General features: G+C 42.2%; 1 protein-coding gene across 1 annotated transcript in view; it reads right to left on the bottom strand.

Annotated features, from left to right (window-relative positions):
* Positions 1–2,057: 2,057 nt before the first annotated feature.
* Positions 2,058–20,945, bottom strand: part of NPSR1 (neuropeptide S receptor 1) — a 387,050-nt gene continuing 368,162 nt past the window's right edge. Inside the window, exons 7-9 of the mRNA XM_082259924.1 lie at positions 16,466–16,555; positions 9,576–9,756; positions 2,058–2,259 (exon numbers count right to left, since the gene is read on the bottom strand). Coding sequence (XP_082116050.1) covers positions 2,169–2,259; positions 9,576–9,756; positions 16,466–16,555 — 362 coding nt within the window. The 3' untranslated portion in view covers positions 2,058–2,168. The remainder of the gene's footprint in view (positions 2,260–9,575; positions 9,757–16,465; positions 16,556–20,945) is intronic.

Genomic DNA, 20,945 nt, shown 5'->3' with positions numbered 1-20,945 from the left:
AGACTACTAGTAAATCCCTTCTCTTTGGGTACTGTTAAAATAATAATTTACATGTATGTTCTTTTTCATTTAGTGAATATACTTGTGCTCCACCAATGAACTCCTGATGAAGTGGATCTTTATCCAAGAAATGTGTCAAGAGTGTTGGAGCTTTCTGTACTAGTTGTTTTGCAATAATAAATAATAGTTTTGGGAAAGGTGCATGTATGTCTAATATGCCTTTTAAACAATGGCTGTTATTTTAATGAATGGAATTTTGTAATAAACTTTGTAAATTTAGGTACGTTTTTAGTTGAGTCTTTAAAATCCTGCCATAGTTGGGGGTCTATACCCTCTATAGTCTTTGGATCAATATGCAGTTCAACCGAGGCTGCAGAAAGAGGTTTGTGAATTTACAGTATGCTCTCAGTCTTTACCTGTCTCAACAGAAGTCTGTCTAGACCGCCGATATTTCACCAAAGCCCCCCCCCCCCCCTTACACACACACACAAACAGAGCTGTTAGGGTCCATTCACACTAGCGCGACTTGTCAGGCGACTTGGTCGCCTGACAAGTCGCGGTCGGTCGCTCGCCATTGAATAGTACAGGAACCGTTCTAATAGGAGCGACACAAGTCGCTCCGACTTAGAAAAAGGGTCCTGTACTACTTTGGGGCGACCTGGAGGCGACTTGCATTGACTTCAATTATATGAAGTCCCTGCAAGTCGCGTCGCGCCAGTCTGAATGGGCGCTTAAGCATGTTAAAAACAACAAATATAACATTGTAAAAAAATCATTTAAAACAAAGAATGACTCACTCACACAGTGAGAATGAGTGGTGTGTTCATGTGGCTGGAGCCATGTTGGGGGCCATACACCTGAACCCACACACTCATCCAGGCTGGGTAAGGGAGCCCTGTTAGGTTGACTGTACAGGGCCCCATGATTCCTAACAGTAGTCCTGCTGGCCATACACTGGTAGATTTTCAAACTAACGTTCATGTGAACATTTGTACAAAAATTCTGATCAGTAAGTATAAAGATTTGGCAAAATCGATTTGAAAATGCTTAAAAAATGTTTGTTTTTAACTGTTAATTTTGGAGTGAATGTACTTTCCCCACATGAAAGTCACACTCAGAGCTGGTTCACATCACATGCAGTCCAGTGTGTTTTTTTTCTGCATCAAAAATGCATGGATAGTAAGATATATGGTTTCCAATGGCAAAGTTTACTCCAGAGTGGTCAGTTCCAGTGCTTTCCAGTTCCATAAAAAAAAGTAGAACATGCTGCGTTTTTTCTCCAATGAACTGTACTGAAATGTGCTAAAACGCATTAAAAAAGCACCACAACGCGCATGTCCTTATTTAAGGAGAAAAGGGAAGGGAAAAATGTGTAAGAATGTATCAAAAACATGCACCAAAAACGCATTGCAATGCATCAAAAACGCACATGCAGAAACTCATTCAGAACACATCCGGACTGTGTTTCTATGGTGGGAATGGGCCCTCACTGTTAGAAATGTGTTCATTCAAAATTTTCCATCCTACTCTTTTGAATTTTCTCATTACTGTAGTGGAAAACAAAAGTCAATTTGAAAGCCATTACATTCTTTAAAAAAAATAAAAAAAATAAATGAAATTCTACTAGTTTATGGCCTGCTTAAGGAGGGGTGTTTTCAGGAAGCTATTACCATCACTCTGATGACCTTTCCCACCAGCCAAAATCTGCCTGCAATGCATAGAGGAACAAAGGGATATGTATTGAAAACAGAAAGTTTTTATTTAAAAATGTAATTTGCATGGTAATGGATGCGGGTGGGGAGTGGAATCAGGGAAGGTAAAATAAAAGACATTTTTAATGATAGGCTCCATTTAAATTGCCCAGATTTGACTTGTTTACTTTAATTATCAATAAATAAATATAAACTTTATGTAAATAACTATTAAACTATTGTAATTTATAGCTTATATTTGTCAGCAATCAGAGTAATGAGTTTAAAACCCTGTAACTAACAAAGTAGACACGATATATTTAAATCAGGTAAGAAACGTTTCACAACTATGAAAACATCACAAATGCCCTGTATGTACAATTTGCATCTCATTGTGTGCTGTAATGAAATGAGCCAAAGTATGGTCATTTGAATTTTAACTTCATTATATCCTTTGTCTTGATGACAGCCCATGAATTAGATGTATTCTGGCTTGGACACAATTTGCATTTCTACTCCTTCAGTTTTGTCTCTGAGGGTGCCTTGATATTTTCCTGAGTTTCTGTCCCTGTAGGGAAAAAGAAAACAAATGTAACTCTTAAACTATATCTAAACCCATGAATAGAAATGTAATATATTTCACCTTATCAGTCATGGTGGCTGTATTAGTTTTATTTTTCAGGCTAATAACATTTTCAGCAAGTACAGAAAATACATGTTGATCTTGCTAGAAATGCAAGCCTTGTAACCTATAGATTCCTTTCAGCTGCACTGAAAGCACAAACAATGTGATCTTCCTTTTGTAAATCTTTGATCCCCCCACCCCCTATAGTCATTCTTCAGAGATAAAGAGAGAAATATATGTTTAACGTCCCGCTTGGATAACAATCATGGCTTCCTCCATAAATACACTAAGTGTGAGAGGGCCACCCTAGGTCAAAAAACGGAAAATTCCTATCATACTTACCGTAATTTTCCTTTCCTGATAGTCTCCATGGCAGCCTACGTGTGGGTTAACCCCACCTCCACTCCAAGGGTATAGGACCCCCTCCCATAAATTTCAGCTCTCAGGTACAGCAGGTGTTCCATATCTTAGCCGAATCCAAGACGAGAGGGTGGGTACTCCGGCTGCCATGGAGACTATCAGGAAAGGAAAATTACGGTAAGTATGATAGGAATTTTCCGTTTTCCTGTTTGTCTCCATGGCAGCCTACGTGTGGGAAATAACTAGCTCACTCCACACGGGTGGGAATGCTTTAGCAAAGAAAATTTTAATTCATGCTATTTGCAGACAAAACAGTCAAACCAAAATTAACTGAGGACAGAGAAGCAGGCTCTACACAATAGTGGGTCATAAAAGTATTGACTGATGACCACGAAGCCGCTCTGCAAATCACATCTGGAGCCACGTGCCGCGAAGCCGCCCAGGAAGTAGAGATACTCCTTGTAGAGTGCGCCGTCACCGCCTCCGGAGGAGCCAGCCCCTCAGCTCTATAGGCCTGTTGGATAGCTGCCACTATCCATGAAGCGATAGTCCTAGATGAAGCAGGTTTACCTCTGTTCTTTCCCCAGAACAGGACAAAGAGGTTGTCAGACTGCCTGAATGGTGCAGTTGCTTGAAGATAGGCTTTTAAGGATTCTCCTACATCCAACGGATGAGGATTGGACTCATTAGATGACCGGAAAGTAGGCAGGACAATCTCCTGATTCTGGTGAAACACCGAGGTGACTTTCGGATTTGAATTCAGCCCTGGTATTAGTACTACCTGATCCGGGAAAAAAAGTCAAGAATGGTTCTTTACATCCGAGAGAACTTAATTCAGAGACCCTTTTAGCCGAAGTAATGGCTACCAGGAAGACAGTTCAGATGGTCAGGTCCTTGATAGAAGAAGAGGAATCTATGCCCGATTTGGAGAGGGCATTTAGGACAAGAGGTAGATCCCATTTTGGGAACCTAGGTCTTCTCTGAGGATTGAGCCTGACTGCTCCTTTGAAGAATTGTTGAATTAGTGGGTGTTGGGCCCACATGACCCCGGAGAAGGCCGACAAGGCCGAAACTTGAACTCTAAGAGTTGCCACTGAAAGGGGCATATCCAGACCAGCCTGAAGAAAACTTAGTATTTCTTGAATCCCAGGGACTGAGGAAGACATACCTTCAGGATATGCAGACTCCATGAATCTTGCCCAGATTCTACAGTATACTTTATTAGTACTTGGTCGTCTAGCATTCATCAAGGTGGAAATGGCTGTAGATGGGCAGCCGAGCGATTCCAACCTTTCCCTCTCAAGAACCAGACCGTCAACCGGGGAATTGCAGGACAGGGGTGCACTGATGTTCCCTGAAGAAGCAAGTCTGGTCTGAGGGGAAGAGGGACCGGGTCCCGGTAACTCAGTTGTAGGAGTAGCGGAAACCATGGCCTGTTCGGCCAGAAAGGCGCCACCATCACTATCTCCACATCTTCCGCTTGAAGTCTTTGCAGGAATTTGAGAATGATGGGTACTGGAGGAAAGGCGTAAGCCCTGCTGAACTCCCACCTGTCGGTTAGTGCATCTGTCCCGTAAGCTTGAGGACACTTGCCTCTCGTGACATACTTCTCCAACTTGTGGTTGCAAGGGGAGGCGAACAGATCGACTTCGGGAGATACTCCCAACGACAGAATCCATTTGAACGACTCCACATGGAGAGACCATTCGTTGTGGTTCAACTGGACCCTGGACAGAAAATCCGCTTGAACATTCTGTGAACCTGGAATGTAAACTGCCGAGATGTTTACTAGGTGAGTCTGGGCCCAGGACATGATCGGGGCTAATTCTCATAGCAGAGAGAGACTCCGTGTCCCACCTTGTCTCTTCACATAAGACACTGCCGTGGTGTTGTCCATCCGAATCATTACAGATTTCCCCTCTAGCAGGTGTTGGAAAGATCGAAGACCCTGGTAGGCTGCTCGGAGTTCCAGTATATTGGAGACTGGAGTGTGTCTCTGAAAAGACCATCTCCCCTGTGTCATCTCTGTCAGACAATGAGCCCCCCAACCTGAGTTGCTGGCGTCTGTTGTGATTATAGTCCATGAGACTGGAACCAGAGAATGACAGTTGAGCAGATTCCTGCGTTGCAGCCACCAAAGAAGACTGTATCTCATGCTGGAGGAGATATGAATGTACTGATCTTTCTCTTCTGTGTTCCATTGTTGTAGGAACCCTTTTTGGAAGGGCCTTATATGCCAGAGAGCCCTTTTGACCATTGGAGCCATGGACACCATGGTGCCAATGATTTTGAGGCACTGAGAGGCTTTCAGCCGAGGAGAGGAAAGAGCCGGAAGGATTCTCTCCCTCACTACCGGTATCTTCTCTAATGGGAGAGAGATTGAATTCTCGACGGTGTCGAATTGCGCCCCAAGATAGACTAGGCACTGAGTGGGCTCCAGCTGACTCTTTTGTAGGTTTAGCAGCCAGCCAAACTCTTTGAGGGTCGATATGACCTGATCTCTGTGTGCCAATAACTGATCCTTTTCTTGAGACAGAAGCAGAAGTTCGTCTAAGTAATGATGTAGACGTATACCTTTCAATCTTATGAAGGCTACCACTGCTAGAAGAACTTTGGTGAATACTCTGGGTGAGGTAGACAGGCCGAAGGGTAGGCAAATGAATTGCAGATGCTGATTCTGAACACAGAAGCAAAGATATTTGTGGAAGTCGGTTGCCACAGGTACATGAAAGTACGCATCTTTCAAATCTATTGAGGCGAGCCAATTTCCCGGCAGAACTGCCCTTTGAATAGTTGAGAGTGTTTCCATCTTGAATTTTTCATTCTTTATGAACTTGTTCAGGTATGTGAGATCTATAACAGGCCTCCAGGCCCCGTTCTTCTTCTGGACTAAGAAGAGGGGTGAGTAAACCCCTTGAAATTTTTCTTGTTCCGGAACCGGAGCTACCGCTCCTTGAGCCACCAAAGCGTCTACATAGGCGAGCAAGACTTCTCTTCTCTCTTCTAGACAGGGTAAATGAGTTGAGATGAATCTTGGAACTGGATCTGCCAGAAATGACCATCTGTGGCCTGTAGAGACCGTCCTGACGGTCCAAAAGTCCGTGATTGAGGCCGCCCAGACATGCTGAAAATGGAGAAGACGTGCCCCCACCTGACATGCCTGGACGGGCCCAATCTCAAAAAGATTTAGTGGAATCTTGTCCAGCAGGCGCTGGATTTTTTGATGACCTCCGAGTAGAGGATTGACCACCTCTCCAGTTTCTTCGGAAATCTCTATTAGGCTTGTAAGAGCGTGCATCTCTTGATCTCTCCGTGTATTGCCTCCTAGGTTGAGGCTTCTTCTGACCAAATAGTCGTCTGTCTTGCGGGAGGAAACCTGACTTTCCGCCAGTAGCCTTGGCAATGGCGCTGTCTAGTTTGTTTCCAAAAAGGGAAGTACCCTCAAAAGGGATCTTACACCATGCCTGTTTAGAAGCTGGATCTGCAATCCACGGGCGAAGCCACAAGGCTCTCTTTGCTGTTACTGAGGATAGCATCGATCTGGACAGAAGACGCAGAACATCGATAGATGCTTCTCCTAAAAACACTGAAGCCAGCTTGAGTTCGTGAATAGGGGAACTTTCTACGGCTTCTTCCGAGAGACTTCCAAGTTTGGATTCTATATCGGAAACCCAGACTTCCATGGCTTTAGACATTGTTGCTAATGCCATCACAGGTTTGCAGGCCGCGCCGGCCGTCACAAAGATCCTCTTTAGGTCCAGATCTATCTTCCTATCCAAAGGGTCTTTGAAAGAGACCGCGTCATCTAGTGGCAAAGTGACATGCTTTGCTAATCTTGTAACTGCCGCATCCACAAGAGGAGCAGATTCCAGACGGGCGACATCTTCAGGTTTAAAGGGATATAATTTCCCAAGTTTGGAGGATAAGGAAGACTTACTATCCCCTTTACTCCATTCTTCAGTAATCACCTCTTGTAATTCAGAGAGGGAAGGGAAGTTGATACGCTCCTTACCAAGGTGCTTGAAGAACTTCCGCTGCTTTTTCTGAGGAGACACAGGATCCTCCCATCTGAGAGCTTCTTTAATGGCTCTGATCAGGGGTGAAACTAGGGCGAACTCAAAGCCGCCTACAGCCCCTTCTTCTTCCGAATCACTGTCAGATGATTTTGCAGAAGTAATGCTCGGTTGAGAGGGGCCTTGATCTTCCTGCACTTCCGCTGGAGAACTAGATGTGGTGGGACCAGGTGGTGGGACTGTACCCCATTCTTTCAGGGACTGTTGTACTATTCTCTTCACTAGAGATTCCAATCCTTGATCCTTTTGCCCCCTCTCACCGGCTGCATGAGCAAAACATGGCTCACATAGGGACTTGTCCTCCGGGACATGCGCCCCACAACCCCAACAGGCTCTCTGGTATGTGCGGTGACTCTGGTATTGTGTATGGTGTCTGGGGGAGGAATTAGAGCATCTCCCTTGCTGCCTACTCCCTGATGGAGATTCACGGCGTTTTGATCTGGAGGATGAACTCCCACAAGGTCTGACAGGGTCTCTTTCTTGTGGTAAATCAGGCCTGGAAGAGCTGATGGAAAAAGAGAAAATCGGGGAGACACTGGATTTAGCCATGACCTAGGGACCAGCAAGCCCTCCCCGCCCCCCCCCCCCTCTGAAAAATGCCAGCACCCACCTGTTGTGAGAGGGCTGGCCACAGGAGGGCGGTGACGCAGGATCCATACTTCAGGCCAAACAACCAGACTGATAAAGAAAGGTAATACATATCAGACACCATGTCAGTGATACATTGTGAGGTGACAACCCTCCGCCCCCCCCCCCCCCTCTGCAGTCAAGTCTCCATTGCACATACCTGTAGCAAGGAATCCAGAGACACTGGGAAGCTGCCGCAACGCCCACAGTACATTCCCAAAGTACAGGGGAATCGTCAGCTGTTTAAATCTCCCGCCGGAATGACGTCAGCGGTGATGCGGCCGCGATCGCTAATACGTATGTGCGAACCAAGCCTCGATTTCGCTCGCGGCGCACTGCGCATGTGCGGGACCACGAAGCGTCTACCGATTGGACGCTAGAAGCAGAGGAGGAAGAGGAAGGGTTTGTTGGAACGCAGGAAGGGTTTGCTGGAACGCAGGAAGCGTTCCAGCGCCATTGGGCCAAACAAACATATTGTACAGTGATAGGAAAAGAGACAGACAAAGTGCACATAAATAACAAATACCGCTGCCATGAAGGGAAGCAATGCGAATCTTCAGACCCATGTCAGAGAATGCCGATCAAGCTTCAGTCAACCGCAGAGAGCAGGGGATTTTAAATGTCACTCACCCGCCCGTGGCTGGGCTCTGGACATGCAGACACCATCCAAAGTATCCTAAGGTAAGCTGGACGTAGTAAGACATCAGAAGTGTAGGTCCTTGGAGGAGGACAAAAAATGAACACCTGCTGTACCTGAGAGCTGAAATTTATGGGAGGGGGGTCCTATACCCTTGGAGTGGAGGCGGGGTTAACCCACACGTAGGCTGCCATGGAGACAAACAGGAAAGTATTATTTTATAGTTATTTGCAGGATTATCAGGTGAAAACTAAGGAAAAAAACTGAAAAAAATAAAATCAATGAAGTCTCCTTATCCATCAATGGTATATATTACATTCTTGCTTTTGGGTTTAGATATACTTTAGGCTCCTTTCACACTATCCGTCCGTAGGACGGATTTCGTTTTTCTCAGCGGGGGATCGAGCCACCGATCCCCCGCTGAGCAGCAGGAGGACAGCTGTGTCTCCGCGCTGTGTGTGCGGAGACACAGCTGTCAGTTCCCCATGCATCTCTATGGGGGAAATCGGATGGGAACGGACTGTCGGTCCGTTCTCATCTGAGACTGGTTTCCATCCGTCCAGATTTGACGGATCGGATCGGCTCGGATGTCAACGGACATGTCTCCGCTGCCATCCGATGCCCCATAGGAATGCATGGGGGGACCGTTCAGATCCGCCAAAAAAAACTGACAGGCGGATCTGAACGGTCCGCCTGTGTGAAAGGGGCCTAAAAGATAAAACTTCACAAATTACATAACTGTGGCTTCTGCCACAATAACTCTAAGGACTTTATAAATCAGTATTTGTAAATGTTATCTTTATGCTACATGACCTACCCAAATCCAGCCTATATGTTCCTCCTAATTAAACCTTAGCACACATGTCTATGAACCATTATTGTTCCTTATGGCAGCTCCCTGTTATCACCCCAGTACAGGCCCCATGCAACCTAAGCAGAATATATTGTATGGTTCAAGTATAAAGGCTTAGTAAGGAAAAACCCCTGTTTCATGACACTGAAAACAAACAAAAAAACATATATACATATATATATATATATATATATATATATATATATATATATATATCTGTTTTCAGAGTTCTCTTTTCCAGTGCCAGTGTTTCTTAGGTTGGCCAGTGTTTTTTAAAGCTGAAGTTCAACAAAAAAAAATCCTACAGCTTTAGTCACATCACTTTTCTGTAATAACGTATGTCTTAGAGCCAGAAGTTCAGAGACAGGAAGAGGACAGGCATCCCTGCAGTGAAAATGTATTCAGGATCCAGCTGCCTGCACAACCTGAGACACACTTCATTACAAGTAAGTGATGTGTTTAAAGCTGTGAGGAATTCTTTATTTATTTATTTTTTTTTTTAGCTAAACATCAGCTTTATATACTGTATGCATGGAGTTCATATAAAAGAAAGTGCTGACATTTAAACCAATAATACTGTATACCCAAAAACGATATTTCATAGTGATTTACTGAAAATTAGTTTTGTTTTGAAGCTAGCAGGTTTTTAGCATTCACTCATTGGCTCTTTTGGATAGATTGCAAATACTTAAATTAATGAAGTTCTTACCTTGATAATCTGCAGTGTCTGTTGCTAAATATGCAGTAAATGATTGGATTGACAGCACTGTTTAAAACTGGCAGATTCTGAATAATTATAGATGCATAGTTTCGCTCTTGAGTCTTTGGCAACACTTCATAGTTATCCAGAATGTCGAAAATAAAATAGGGGCTCCAACACAATACAAAAGCTGTATAAAGAAACACAAAGCAATGTCTTGAACATTCATTTTAACATTCCCAAAAAAAATTAAAAAATCAAAATTTTTTAACATTTTAGGCCAATTTGTTTTTTTCTGTTACATATTTTCAGTAAAACAAAAACACAATAAGCATATTTTGATTGGTTTGCGCAAAAGTTATCACGTTTACTAACTACGGAAAAGATTTGTCATTTTTATTGTTTATTTTTTTTTTACTAGTAATGGTGGCGATCTGCGATTTTTTTTGCAGGACTGCGACATTGCATCGGACAGATCGAACCCCTAACTGACATTTTTTACACTTTTGTGGGTACCAGTGACATTACTACAGTAATCAGTGCTATAAATATGCACTGTTACTGTAATAATGACACTGGCAGGGAAGGGGTTAACTTTATTGGTGATCAAGGGGTTAAATGTATGCCTCATGCTTACTGATGTGTGTGGGGGGAGGGGATTGTGTGACACAGACACAGATCGCAGGTTCAGCTATGCTGAATCCTGTAATCTGTCCCTGTCTGCACATAGGAGATCCGCCCACTTTGTTTACACAAGTGGGCGGATTTCCTCACTCGATCCCGCGGCGCCGAGAGGGGGCATTGTCCAGTGACGTAGGTCTACATCGCTGGACGATAATGAACCACTTTGCCGCAGTACCAGCTCAGTGAGTGGTCAGCAAGTGGTTAATTGAACAAGCGGAAGTTAGAAGCTGATTGGCTACCATGCACAGCTGCATCAGATTCTGTGTGCACCAGTTTTAGTAAATCTTTCCCACAGTGACTATAGCTATCATGAGCTGGTAGGATGGAGGATTTTGCTGTCTTCCGTCCAGGCCACTTTTTGCGATTCGGCGCTGTGCAACTTCAACTGACAATTGCGCGGTCGTGCGATGCCGTACCCAAACGAAATTTACGTCCTTTCTTTCCCACAAACAGAGCTTTCTTTTGGTGGTATTTGATCACCTGCGCAATTTTTACTTTTTGCGCTATAAACAAAAAAAGAGCGTTTATTTTGAAAAAATAACAATATTTTTAACATTTTTTTATATGAAATTCCCCCCAAAAAATATGTAAAAACCAATTTTTTTAAAAAATTTTGGCCAATTTGTTTTATGCTACCTATGTTTGGTAAAAAAAATCGCAATAAGCGTATTTTGATTGGTTTGCGCAAAAGTTATTGCGTTTACTAACAAAGGGAAAGATTTCTGTCATTTTTGGTGTTTTTTTTTTTAATGCGTAATGGCGGCAAACTGCGATTTTTTTTGCGGGACTGCGACATTGCGGCGGACAGATCGGACCCTTGACTGACATTTTTTACACTTTTGGGGGTACCAGTGACATTACTGCAGTAATCAGTGCTATATATATGCACTGTTACTGTAAAAATGACACTGGCAGGGAAGGGGTTAATTTTATTGGAGAGGGAGGGGTTAATGTATGCCTGGTGCTTACTGACGTGTGGGGGGGGTGGTGACTGAGTGAGTCATGGACAGATCGGATGTCCAGCTATGCTGAACAGTCCGATCTGTCACTCCCTGTCACTATGGAGATCCGCCCGCTGTGTTTACACACAGCGGGCGGATCTCCAGACTCGATCCCCGACGATCGGGTAAGAGCAGCGGCGATCGCCGCTGCTCCTCCCCTGGCCCGACTCCCGCTGTGAATGAAAACAAAGCAAGCGCCGCCCAGAAGGGGGAGTGTCTGACGACGTAGTACTACGTCGTCAGACGATAACGAGCCACTCTGCCGCAGTAATATTACTGTGAGCAGTCGTAAAGTGGTTAAGATATTCAGTCATCCACCATAAAATCTCAGTTGAGTTTAAATCCACTGGCATATGGACCAGTACCCATCATATTGGACACTCACTGGAATTGGACACTCACTAGACTCACTGCTACAACATGCAAAGCCCATATAGCATGATCTCATAAATAAACATGGTCTCAAATGTCAGGTTTGACTTGGTGTCTGTATCCAGGAACTCTCTGCATTCAAACAGCGATGCTACACCAAGATGTCAAAAAATAAAGCTTCAGGAAAGAGCAAATCAAAAATACTTAAAGTGTAGCTTATTCTTATTAAGATATATTCCATTAAAATCTGCAGTAAAAATTCAAAATACAGCCATATATATTATTTAATTGGCCCCTGCAAAGCAAAAGCAGCACAGAGGATGTGCTTGTAGCTCCCTGAAGATGTCCTTCTGGACGAAACTCATCAGGGCAAAGTCTACATGCTGATGTCACGCCGCAGCATGCTTTTGTGTGAATGCTGAGATAGTCTCACATTGATCTTTTCTATAAATAGATTACTTCATAAATAATGCAGTAAAAGAAAAAGCATAGCTCTCTTCGGACAATGCAGATAGGCACCTTTATATTGGATGAATAATTAAAAATGCACTTACAATGTTGCTATTTTATTGGTGCATACAAAATAATCCCATCTCGCATCAGGCCATACTGGAGTAGGACTATCCATTTAAGGTAGCCAGCAGGAGGAGAGATACAGAGAGAGGATGTAATAATGTTGCAGTAAACATGATTGGATGTTTGATGAAAATCTTCATCAAATGATTACAATGACTCTTTAAATCATCTTTGGCTTAACAAAAATAGCATTTGAAATGGTACTCTAATAATACACATAGTCTTTGATTTCATAGATATGTTTACAGTTCAAATTTGACTGGAATTCGATGTAAAATTTGATTTGAATTTCGATCCGAATGTCCGAAATTCAGATGAATTCTTTTTGGTTATTTGGAGCATTTGGTAAACTTTGTTTATACTGCACTTCAGGTATTCCGATATATCCAAATCTCTGAATAACAAAAAATTTGTCCGAATATTTATTCGGAAGGAAACAAACCACACATGTGTAGTACCCATATTGTGGATTTCACCTGCAATTGAGTTGATGAAGAGACATGTTAGCATGTGGGAACTGCATTTTTATATGATTACTTTCATTAAGTTTTACCCTGGTGGTACTGCTTTCTTCTGTAGGTTAGCTCCTCTAATGGCTGAAAGCCAAATCACCAGGCCCCACACTGGTGTCTTTTCACTTGTTAGTGGCACCTTTCCCAAAAGTGACTACAGGGACATTTTGAAAGATACTGCATGGAGCACAGATTCTCTCCACCAGCTATTTCTCATTCTTCTTTATACAGAAGGTTAACATTAAGGTTTATATTTTGTTCCCCATTCCCATTCAATGTAGGGCAAATTCTTACCACCTCTGCAAGTAAAACAGGAAATTCACTTAACCGGTTGCCGACCGCCGCATGACTATATACGGCGGCGGTCAGCCCCTGCCAGGCAAAGTGATGTATATATACGTCACTAGCCTGTCACTTCCTTGTGAGCCAATAGCGGGCGAGCGCGTGCCCGCGGTGGCGCGCGCCCACCCTGGCTCGTTCCCTGGGAAGTCAGTGTGTGTTTCTGGCGGACCCGATGTCCGCCGGTCACTTGCGATCGTCCTCCGTGAAGGGAGAAAGGCAGGCAGCGGATGTAAACAAGCCACCTGTGATTCTCCCCTGTGTAAGAATGGTGATCATATGGTTCTACTATGTAGGACCGTTGATCACTGTTCCTACACTAGTAGCCATGTCCAATCACAGTAAAAAGCACGCCCCTAGGGACACACTTAACCCCTCCTTCCCCAATAAAGTTAACCCCTTCCCTGCCAGTGTCATTTTGCAGTAACAGTGCATATGTATAGCACTGATTACTGCAATAATGTCACTGGTAACCCCAAAAGTGTCAAAAATGTCAGTCAAGGGTCCGATCTGTCCGCCGCAATGTCGCAGTACTGCAAAAAAATCGCAGATCGCCGCCATTACGCGTTAAAAAAAACACCAAAAATGACAGAAATCTTTCCCTTAGTTAGTAAACGCAATAACTTTTGCGCAAATCGATCAAAATATGCTTTTTGCCAAACATATGTAGCAGAAAACAAATTGGCCAAAAATGTTAAAAAATTTAGATTTTTAAATTTTTTTGGGGGGAATTTCATCTAAAAAAAAATGTGAAAAATATTGTTATTCTTGCAAAATTTACGCTATTTTTTTGTTTATAGCGCAAAAAGTAAAAATCGCACAGGTGATCAAATACCACCAAAAGAAAGATCTGTTTATGGGAAAAAAAGGACGTCAAATTCGTTTAGGTACAGTGTCGCATGACCGCGCAATTGTCCGTTAAAGTCACGCAGTGCCGAATCGCAAAAAAAGCCCTGGTCAGGAAGGGGGTAAAATCTTCCGGGGCTTAAGTGGTTAACTAGTAACTTCTTTTGCTGAAGAATTTCATTGTTCATACATTGTTTACATTTTAGCAAAATTTACAGAATGGTACAATTCAGGCAGTCATTTATTCAGGCTGTGATGTGGTGTTCAGTACCCTTTTAAATACCTTGAATTGTGTCCTCACAAGGTAGTTAAGCTAGTCTTTAATCCTGCACTAGCGTCCTGCTACGTGGTAACCCCAGCTTAGTAAACTGATTACTTTTCACATGTATGGTCCTGCTCCAACTTCCCACCTCTATAAAAAGGAACATGAGGTCTGGCTTTCTCCTACATATACTGTATCTCCTCCAAACTGGAAATGGCACACCTAGGAGGAAGCTACACCACAGCACAAATTAACCCCTAAATAACCACAACAATGACAATGAAGCATCTGCCTATTCCTACTATCTGCTTCCTTGTGACCTGACACTAAACAGGAATGTTTTGTCTGCTCTGATCAAGTCTGCACTTAGCAAGTGCAATGCAATCATTATTTATACTATGAACAATGTTGATCTGCATTATCCAATGTGCTCTGCTTGCTTTTATTTAACCAATTTTAACTATTACATTACCTTCAGATATGCATAATGTGAAGCTAGAAAAGAAGAGCCTACTCTCCAGTGAAACTCAGTACATATGAAGATTCTAATTTATAAAGCAATATATAGCATTAGCATTAAGCTTCTAACAAATTTGTTTTTGGATTGTTCTGTAACCTAAATAAAGAACAGCTCCAGCACAATCACATGGAATGTAAAAATATCAAAATGTTAACCTCACTGTTGTTCTGAGAATGTGAATTTGGGGGGTTCCTTTGTTAGCACAAACTTAAATTATAAAACTACATTATGCAGTGGCAAAATATGTCAGCCTCTGAATGTCATGTTTCACTCTTATGCATTTGCTAACTGTAAACCTAAAAAAAAAAAAAAAAAAAAGGAAATGTGGCATACTACAGATTTTAATTGCTTAGGACCAATTAGAAGCAAATTCTCCTAAAAGTAATTTGGAATTCATTAGAACAAAACCAAAAAAGCATATTATAAAGGTCCTGTTTAGTTACAAATGTTGAACTTTTAGAAGTCTTTACATGACTTTGAAATTACTGCTGTAACCGCAGCAAGCATTCTTGCTTAATTTAGCTGCTCACATTTTGTCTGTTGCTCTTTAGTCTAAGCTGTCTGAATTCTGTCCTTTGGATACTTATTCCTCTTCTCTATGTGATTGCTGGTGCATTTAGTTTTTTTTTTTTTCTGTCTTGACTTTTAGCCCCCCCTTGTTGTTCTTGATATGAAGTCATATTCTCATTTATTATACATCTGTCTGTTTTTAGTCTCCATCTGAATTAGCTTTTTTCATTGCATTGCTTTTTGGGTTATTATTGTCATTATAATGTTTGTTTCTCTTGTGTTGGCCCAAAGTATGCTGGTAAGTTTGTATCACATTCCTTATCTCAGTTCATATGCCTGGTTGTTGTTTGTCAACTTCTTGTGTCCTTCGGTCCCCTATATTCTTTCCTGTCTTACTGCCACACTTTTCCAAATAGAAGATTCTTCTTATGATCTATTTCAGGAAGGTTGTCCCCCAGTCTAATTTCTGCATTCAGTATTAACTTGTATGTTTGTGAGCATTAGGTGGAAGTTTAAAAAAGGACACAAAATTAATAGTCCTCCAAAACAAATCCAAATTGCTGGTCTGTTATACAACTCAAAAAGACAAATGTAACCTACAGGCCCACAATAAGTGAGAAAGATTGCTACTTCTGCATTAGTGAATGGGTAAAGGACTCTCAGACTTCTTGCTCATTCACACGCACAGACATCAATCATTTTTTTATTTGAACCCCTTCTTATTAGCTTTCACCACCCTTTCAAGAAATGTAAATGCTGGTGTTTTTTGTGGGATTTTTGATCATGCAGTCAGTTTGACTGGCTCTCACAGTGATCATGTAATTAGGAGCCCCGGTGGTAAAGTGGTTAAGCATTATAGTGATGGACTTTACACACAAGGACTTTTTTGTATCACTTAACCTTTTTTTTTTTTAATATATACATTTTATTTTACCACATCATATCTGTGTAAGTATTCAGAGTATTTGGATTTGAGGCTTTTATAATTTAAACATCATTGTAAACGAACATCAGCCAGGACTTCAAGCAGGTAAACTGGAAAAATTTGGCTAGTTTGCTCGCTCATTTACTCGTTTATATCAGACTCAAACCTGAAGCTCATCCCTAGCTTTCCCCATCATGGTGAGTAGTGTGATAGAGAAGCAAGAACTACAAACTGGCTCAACAGACCTTAAAGATCCTTTAAAAAGCAGAAAATGAATTTTCAAGCGTGTATTTAGCTGCTTGCCTGAAAGTTTGGTTTAATTACTTTTTCTAGATGATTTGTAGCTACTTACCAAGGATGACCACAATACTATATTTTATAGCTTTCATCTTTGCCTTTGATATGAGACCTCGATGATTGTAACTTGCACAGAACTTTCCATCTAGACAAAACAAAATCAGCAAATTGTTTAAAGAAGAAGAACAAACAGCTGGTCACATTATTGACGGTACTGAAAATAAAGACAACTCTAACTACCAAAATAACACGCAACCTGTATACTGCTGCTCCAGGTGGGTCCGCCACACAGTCTCTTTCACCTCCAGTATATTCAGGTGCAAGCACTGCTCATCCAGCCATGTGGAAAAGGATCCAAAGGGCTGCACACTTGAAAACTGCATCCACTTTATTTATAATCTTTAAAACGCCATATACAGCAAATAGTAGACACCGTTGGAGCAAAGAAACACAGTCAATGCATTTTACCCTGCTAGCACTTATTCATGATTCACAGAGCACAGGAGAGATCGCTCTTTAAAAAGCTGTATCCTCAGCACATTCCTTAGCAGCAGCTGTAGCCGATCTCTCCTGGCTCCACTTTCTTCTTTGCATAATTTGTGCACAAACTACATTAATTAAAAAAAAACTTGAACTTAACCACTTGCCGACCGCCACAAGTACATATACTGCGGCGGTCAGCCCCGTGCAGGCAAAATGACTGAGCCAATAGGGGGCGAGCGTGTGCCGCCAGAGGGGCACTCCCGCCCCTGCTCATTCATGGACACCTCCGTGCGAGTGACCGGCGAACCCGATGTCACTCGCAATCGTCAGTTACAGAGGGAGAAAGGCAGGCGGCTAATGTAAACAAAGCCGCCTGTCATTCTCCCCTGTGTAACAGCAGAGATCATACGGTCCTGCTATGTAGGACCGTAGATCTATGCTGTTACATGAAAAGCCACATCCCTGCACAGTTAGAAGCACGCCCCTAGGGACACACTTAACCCCTCCTTCTCCAGTAAAGTTAACCCCTTCCCTGCCAGTGTCATTTTTACAGTAACAGTGCATATGTATAGCACTGATTACTGTAGTAATGTCACTGGTACCCCCAAAAGTGTCAAAAATGTCAGTCAAGGGCCCGATCTGTCCGCCGCAATGTCGCAGTCCCGCAAAAAAAAATCACAGATGGCTGCCATTACTCGCTAAAAAAAACAACAAAAAAATGACAAAAATCTTTCCCTTAGTAAACGCAATAACTTTTGCGCAAACCAATCAAAATACGCTTATTGTGATTTTTTTTTACCAAACATATGTAGCAGAAAATAAATTGGGCAAAAATGTTAAAAAAATTTTGATTTTTACTTTTTTTTTGGGAATTTCATAGAAAAAAATTTGAAAAATATTGTTATTTTTGAAAATTGTCTCTCTTTTTTTGCTTATAGCGCATGATCAAAAAATTGCACAGGTGATCAAATACCACCAAAAGAAAGCTCTGTTTGTGGAAAAAAAAGGACGTCAAATTTGTTTAGGTACAGCGTGGCACGACCGCGCAATTGTCCGTTAAAGTCACGCAGTGCCGAATCGCAAAATAGGGCCTAGTCAGGAAGGGGGTAAAATCTTCCGGGGCTTAAGTGGTTAACCCGAAAACAAGTTAAAATGGTTCTAAAGCCTAAACATTTTTTACCTTAATGCATTCCTTGCATTAAGGTAAAAAATATTTAGGTATCGATTTTTGCCCCTCAGCCCACCTTATACTTACCTGAGCCCTCATTCGATCCAGAGCTGTGCTCATCCTCAGCTCTTATCTCCCCTCAGGTCCATGTCCCACTGGCTTTGCTGAGGTATCAGGATCCATTGGCTGCTAGTGCTGTCGATCAAAACCAGTGATGAGGGAGCAGGGGGTGGAGCCAAGTCCCACTGTCTGTGTCAATGGACGCAGCAGCGGAGCTTGGGAGCGAGCACATGAGTGCCCCCATGGGAAACGACTTCCTGTGGGGGTACTGGACAGAGAAGAGGAGGTAGGAGAGCCTGCAGGGGACCCAAAAAGAGCAGGTTTGTTTGGAGCAGGTAAGTTAAGAGATGTTTTTTATTTTAAAAAAATTCTTTACATTTACTTTTAGTCCCAGTTCAAAATATGAAATGCAGGAATCCTGCGAATCTACTGTGAACACCCATGCAATCCGATTCTGGTGTGGACCAAAAAAGGGTCCTGTGCGAGTTGTGTCCAAATGCGATGGGAATTCATACATACAATCTGTATGGCTGAATTTGCATCATACAGACATCACATGTGATTTGCAGAGCAGTGCGCTGCAAATCGCATGCAATGTCTGTCATCGCACATATGTGAACCGGCGCTAAATCCAAATATGATAGTCAACAGATCCAGTAGCACGGTATAAATAAAAAACAAAACATCAATAAATACTGCAACAGCTATGTTGTTTAAACTTTTTACATATACCCTTTAAATAATGTACTCCTTTAATGTATGAAACGTGTTTGATTTACTTTATAGATTTTTTTGTACTTTCTTATCCAGTGAGTCCTGCAAGGTTTTGACAGCTGGGCAAAAACTTGCTTGATTACTGTTTGTTGTATGTTGTTTATATTATTTATTTATTTATTTCTTGTTTTGTTTGCACTAAATGTGTACTTATGTATCTTGCAATCTAGTCCTGTAGCAAGTTCTGAGACCTGTATAGGATTTGTGCTATTGGTTTTATTGGTAACACATTGTTGGAGAGATCCAGAGTGAGGAGGGTTAATGTTTTGTTTTTAGTTTTTTATTTATGCCATGCTACTGGATCTGTTAAATCTTTTGTAACTTTTGAATTTAATTTGTTTTCTAGTTAAGTTTAAGGCCCCTTTCACACAGGTGAGAACGGACAGACGGTCCATTCTCATCCGATTCCCCCATAGAGAACAGCGGGGACCTTACAGCTCTGTCTCCGCACGCAGCGCAGAGACAGAGCTGCCATCCAACGGACTCCTCTGTGTGAAAGGGGTCTAAAGGCCCATACACACGTACCGATCGTCGGCCGAAAAGCTTCAGCCGACAACCGATCTGCCGATTGTAGGCTTGTTAGTATCATGCTTCCGACAGCCGACAGCGCACTCTCGGCCGAACAGAATCGGTCTTGCAAGCATTAAAATTTTTGTAGGCCGACACCAGAACGGCCAATTGTTTGCCAGTCAGTACAGAATTCGGCCGACACACAGCTACAAATCTCAACACGCATGATCAGAACCAAATAAGGTCCCGGAAGAATTTTCTCAAGTAAACTCAACATTTTATCCAGAAAGAACTTTAGGCTCGCGGCAGGCCAAAAAATATGTGAAATGCGGAGCACATGCTCATCTTGATAAATGTGAGAAGAAGGAAGATGCTGCTCATAATGCAATACTTTTCAAATAAAAAGGCATGTGTTCTGTTATGATGAAGATAATGTTTGTCTATTCTATCTGTTCTATCAAATTTTAGAATTAAATAATTTTAACTCTTCACCATTATCTTTGTATTTTGACAGCAAACATCTAACTATTGATATGTCCCTTTATTCTTTTATGAATTAATGTATCAAACATATTTTGCTGGTTATGTACAATATTAAACATGTTAACAAATTAAGATACGCCATTTTTTATTTCCAATTTTCTTTATTTTTGGAACTCAGAAAAAACAAAAAGAAAATATAAATACTCTCCGTATTTAAAACCTAAACATAAAAAAGGTCCATTTGGACTAAATTAAATTAGAAAATGACAAACAGGGGTAAACTAAATAATAGGGGGTTACAGAAATCATAATTGATGATAACTATAATCCGGCTGCCATGAGGGCAGGTTTGGATCATGCTGGCCATATTGCCACTGAGTGCCATGTGGCATTTGGCGAGGTGGTGGTTGTTGTGGAGGTGGAGGTGGAGGGCATGGGTGCTCCTCGCATGCGTGGCTGTGCTCTGTAAGGAAGCCCCTTTCCGCCTTTTGCAGCACATCTAAAATGTTTTTCTGGCATAGTGCCGCTGCAAGAGGTCCACCTGCCCTAAAATGTTGCCTGTCATGTTCCCGAAGGCCTCATTTGCCTCCGGTTTGCGACGTAGGGCTATGGTGGCCTCAGTTATAAATTGGTCTGTTATTTCATCGGTATGTTTTCTTTTTTGCCTCCGTTTGGCAGGAGGTGGTGCTGGAAAGAGTTCCAAGGGCTCCCCAGGCTCCTGGCTGCAACCTGGCTCCTCCTCAGTGACACTTCTCTGTTGATGAAATGAACAATTGATTACAATGTTATAGTGTATATAAAAATGCATGTTTGTTATATTATTGTGAACAAATAGCAGACTTTACATACAGTGGCGTATCTAGGGTCTCCAGTGCCCTTGTTGAGGAGCTGTATTTGGCAACAACCCCCCCCACCCCACCAAGATCAATGTAAAAATGTAACGCCCCCCCAAAAAATCTAAAAGGGCATTAAATGTTTCTCATTTGTCCCTTGTTTGCCCAGTGTAGAGCTCTCTAGTGGGCAATCATTGTCTCAGGTGTGAAAAACAAGAAAGAGA

Source organism: Pelophylax lessonae (assembly GCF_965119305.1).
Source record: "Pelophylax lessonae genome assembly, chromosome: 5".
NCBI classification, from domain to species: domain Eukaryota; kingdom Metazoa; phylum Chordata; class Amphibia; order Anura; family Ranidae; genus Pelophylax; species Pelophylax lessonae.
The sequence above is the reverse complement of the archived record's forward strand: the minus strand, read 5'-3'. Positions and strand labels throughout refer to the sequence as shown.